We start from the raw sequence: 4,170 nt of genomic DNA, 5'->3' as shown, positions 1-4,170 counted from the left end.
CAATAAAACCACGCAATCAAGTGGCTTTTAACTACAGGGGGGCAGGGGAATTAAATTTACCAATCATCTATGAGCAATGCCCAAGGCAGCAAATGTTTGCACTATTGTCATTAATTTATGAAGGTCCTAAAATGTCTAAATGCTGCACATTTTTTGGAAAAGAACAGTCCTTGGCCGCAGGCTTCCAATCTAATAGAGTCCAGACACATTAGGATGGAGGCGGGGAGTGGGGGGGGGGCGAGAGAAAGGGGGCAGTGGGTGGAAAACCCTTATACAAGGTAGAACTTCCCTTTCTTTTGCAGCATTTAATGGCCAAGCCACCCCAGTCTGGGGTGTGGGGAGACAACTGCTCCAAGGGAAGAGAACATACACATCACCCATAAAAATGGTATGTGATGTATGGGGATGCTAACTTAGCAGCCCAGATCTCCCAGGGGGGTTTTCTGTGGTGAGCCAGTTTGTAATTAAAAAACGCTTCCCCAGCAGCTGAGGAGGGAAGAGGGATTGGGGGGGGGGGGGGCGGGAAGCAGCAGTCATTCCTTCCAGCGGCTCTTCCCCATCCCCCTCTGCAGGATGAATCAATCAAGGGAGAATGCTGGGAGAGGGATGGCTGGCAACACGTGCTCTTCACCAGGCAAGTTAAGCTGCCCCACCCAGCACTGCCTCTCCTCCTCTTCCTACCACTCCCTGCTCACCCCCCCCCCCCCGCCTCCACCAACATTTCCATAAGCAAACTCCAGCCACCTTGAACAGTGACTAAGCTGCATCCTGTGTGCCCTCTTCTCTAGGCCCACACCTGCCCTCCCAACTCTCCATCGCAGGCAGCAGCACCCCACAGACCTCACCACCACCCCGGCCAACATTTTGCTCCCTGCTCTCCTCCCAAGAACTCTGCCACTGCCACCCCAACATGAAATAGAAAGGTATCCCCGCGAAATAACGTCCTCCACGTCATCAGAACCAGGGTCAGCACGTGCTGGTGCCCTATTCATTTCCAGTCCCTAGCCAACTCTTTGCCCCTTCGGCATTGATGCCCCCAAAATGCAGCCCTTGGGCTTCTCCTGTCCAGAACCCACACCCCACGAAGCACACTGCCAGCCCCCTAAGCCAACAAACCCCACACCCAGAAGTCTCAGTCCAGTAACACCTATCTGCCACCCACAATCCTCCACATGCTGCTCATACAAGGCAATTGCAGTCCTGCAACAGCACCTATCCAGGGGGAAAGTCTCAATGGATTGCTTCAGAGTAGACCTGCACAGAACTATACACATCTAAGACTGCCCAGGGCAAAACAGGCCCTCTGATAATCTAGCTTCCCCTTACACCTTACCTTTGGTGTGCTTTGTCATATTCCTAGATCATGCAATTTCACTTCCACCCCCAGGATCCACTGAACACCGCCACACACCGAATCCAGATTCAGAACCACTGTTTGGCAGATCAGAGTAAGCATGGGCTCTCTGTATCCCTATCACAGTCCACGTTGGGGCTCCTATCCCCACCCAGGGCTGCCCTTTGTCCACCATCACCCCACTGACAAGGAACCCCTGCACCCCAAATGTACCCTTCTCTGCCTCCTCCAACCCTCACATCACAACATTATCACACACCCTTGAGAGCCAAGATCCAGGGCACTGAAAACCCCTCTCCCCACCATATTACCCCCCCCCACCCGCAAAGGAACGCCTCTCCCTTTAGGGCACACGCAGCCAAAAGCTCACACAGGACTCAGAGCTAAGTGCATTTTTTTTTATTATCTGTACAACACCTGGTGCACTTTGGAAAGCGAGATTACAATAAATAACACGCAGACAGCCATTGTCTCCCAAAGCAGCTCAGGGCAATTAAAACACACATACACCAGACTGGCCCTACCGCCAGGGCTACACAAACTAAAAACAGGCAGGGGAGGAACAGAAGGGAAAGGTGGAGAAAGGTAAGTTCCTCAAGGCCAGAGCAACGTGGTAAGCCGCAAATAATAATTACTATTGGCGTTGTTATTATATAGATGCCCTCCAGTGTGTAATCTTGCTTGCTGCCGCCTCCACCGCTGATCCCAGTACACCCCATCAAAACCCACTGGTCCCCCCAATCTCTTACCTCCCCCACAAACCTTTCACACTTCTACCTTCTCTAAGCCACAACAGGAGCGCTGCCACCATGCAAAAGATATGTCAAGGAAGGTGGAGAAATGGCTCCCCAAAATGCACGCTCGGGTTAAAGGCGGATCTCTTGGTGTCTGCAAAGGCTGAAGATCGCTGCTCCAGGCCAGGCCGTGGAAGCCTCTTTCCCGATCCCCATTCCTACCCCACCCTGGGAAACAATTTTAATTTTTTTTGCTCGCCCAACGCGGGGAAGAACCACCACCTACGGAAAAAACCCCACTCAGGATCGCGCCACGTTCTCCTAACTCAAGACTTGCAAGCTTCTTCTCTCTCTCCCCCCGCCCCCCGCGACCTCCTTTTCTGGAGCTTTAGTTTTCTCCCGTTTAAAAAAATTAAACTTGCACGGATTCACACAGACACGCGCGCGCACACACGAGCCCCCGGGGACGACGAGGGACTGCATGAGACCACCTAATAATAATAATAATAATTCCAGTCCTAAGGTAAAGGAGAGAGAAGGGGCCCAAGGGAGCAGCACTCTGCACATGCCCAGAGGAACCCTCGCCCCTCTCTTTTTTCGATTTTAAGGCTTTCTCCCCCCAGCCCTGAGGTAAGAGAGAAGGGGCCAAGGGAGCAGCACTCTGCACATGCCCAGAGGAACCCTCGCCCCTCTCTTTTTTCGTTTTTAAGGCTGTTTCTCCCCCCAGCCCTGAGGTAAGAGAGAGAGAGAGAGAAGGGGCCAAGGGAGCAGCACTCTGCACATGCCCAGAGGAACCCTCGCCCCTCTCTTTTTGTTTTTAAGGCTGTTTCTCCCCCCAGCCCTGAGGTAAGAGAGAAGGGGCCAAGGGAGCAGCACTCTGCACATGCCCAGAGGAACCCTCGCCCCTCTCTTTTTTCGTTTCTCCGCAGCCGAGGAGGGAAGCGGGGAGGCGCCTCCTCCGGGCTCACCTTGCGCTGCTGCTTCTCCCAGGCTGGGTCGAGCAGGAGGTCCCGGTCCCAGTCGTCCTCTTGAGCCATGTAGTCGCCGATGCCCGGCCCGTTGCCGCCGTACTGATAAGAGGGTTGCCCGGCAGCGTGGTAATCCACCATACTATCCGCTTCGGGGCGGGGGAGCTTCGGCGCGGAGCGAGCGGCTTCCGTGTGAGGGAGAAGGAGCGCCCAGCTCCGTGCGAGGCGGCGGCACTGACCCAACTGACGACGCGCGGGCGCCGCCGCTGCCCAGAGGAGCCGCTGCGCCTGCGCACGGCCGCCCTCTCCGACACGCCCCCCTCTACCACGGAGCGCATGCGCATCCCTGCAAGGGTTTTTCTTTATGAAGAGGGCGGGGCGGTGGCAAACCCAGCAAGGACCCGCCCACAATCACAACAAAAACAAAAGCGGGACCCGCCCACTCCTTTCTTATTTAAAAGAGCGGCCGTTCCGGGAGGGCTATGCGCACGCGCAGGGGTGGCCGCACCCACCCAGCCGCCCGATTGGCTCGTCTACGCTCCGCCTCTGCTCGGCCCTCGCGCTTCTGTCGCTCAGAGGAGCGGCAAGGGTTGGGGTTTTTTTTATCTCGGCGCGCATGCGCGAGTGCGCCCGGCCCCACCTTCCCTCCCTCACCTCAGGGAAATCGCGCCCAAATCTTACGTTCCTGGGCGGTTTTATTATATCATACGTCTTATCATATGTATGATTAATATCACTGTTTTTCGCAATAGCGGCAGCGCCTCCTTAAAAGCATTCTAAATTAAAGACGTTAATTATAAACAGATAACGTTTAATCACCACAGGGTTGTTAACATTCATGAAGTGAGCTTAATTAATATGCCATGTCGTGGGTATTAAATTAGTACCTATTAATGTTGTCCAACACAGCAACTAGATAACATGTTATCAGTAAATCTATAATATCCACACCACATCTGCTGGAAGACCGTTGCCCATACTCAAATATCAATATAATCGAATTTTAAATGTGTTTTTCCTGCAAGCAGCCACACCTTGCACAAATAATCTCAGTATTGATTTATTTTCACATCCTAGTTTGGGCTCTTGAGGAGGCAGGAGGGCGCAGTCTTTT

General features: G+C 53.6%; 1 protein-coding gene across 2 annotated transcripts in view; it reads right to left on the bottom strand.

Annotated features, from left to right (window-relative positions):
- ACTN4 (actinin alpha 4) overlaps positions 1-3,302 on the bottom strand; it is a 119,893-nt gene extending 116,591 nt beyond the window's left edge. Inside the window, exon 1 of one of the 2 annotated variants that reach the window (XM_081018658.1) lies at positions 3,057-3,302. In XM_081018658.1, coding sequence (XP_080874784.1) covers positions 3,057-3,197 — 141 coding nt within the window. In that variant the 5' untranslated portion in view covers positions 3,198-3,302. The remainder of the gene's footprint in view (positions 1-3,056) is intronic. The other variant, XM_081018657.1, reaches the window with a different exon arrangement.
- Positions 3,303-4,170: the final 868 nt, after the last annotated feature.

The sequence above is a fragment of the Podarcis pityusensis genome (genome assembly GCF_964106645.2).
Source record: "Podarcis pityusensis genome assembly, chromosome: 8".
NCBI classification, from domain to species: Eukaryota; Metazoa; Chordata; class Lepidosauria; order Squamata; family Lacertidae; genus Podarcis; species Podarcis pityusensis.
The sequence above is the reverse complement of the archived record's forward strand: the minus strand, read 5'-3'. Positions and strand labels throughout refer to the sequence as shown.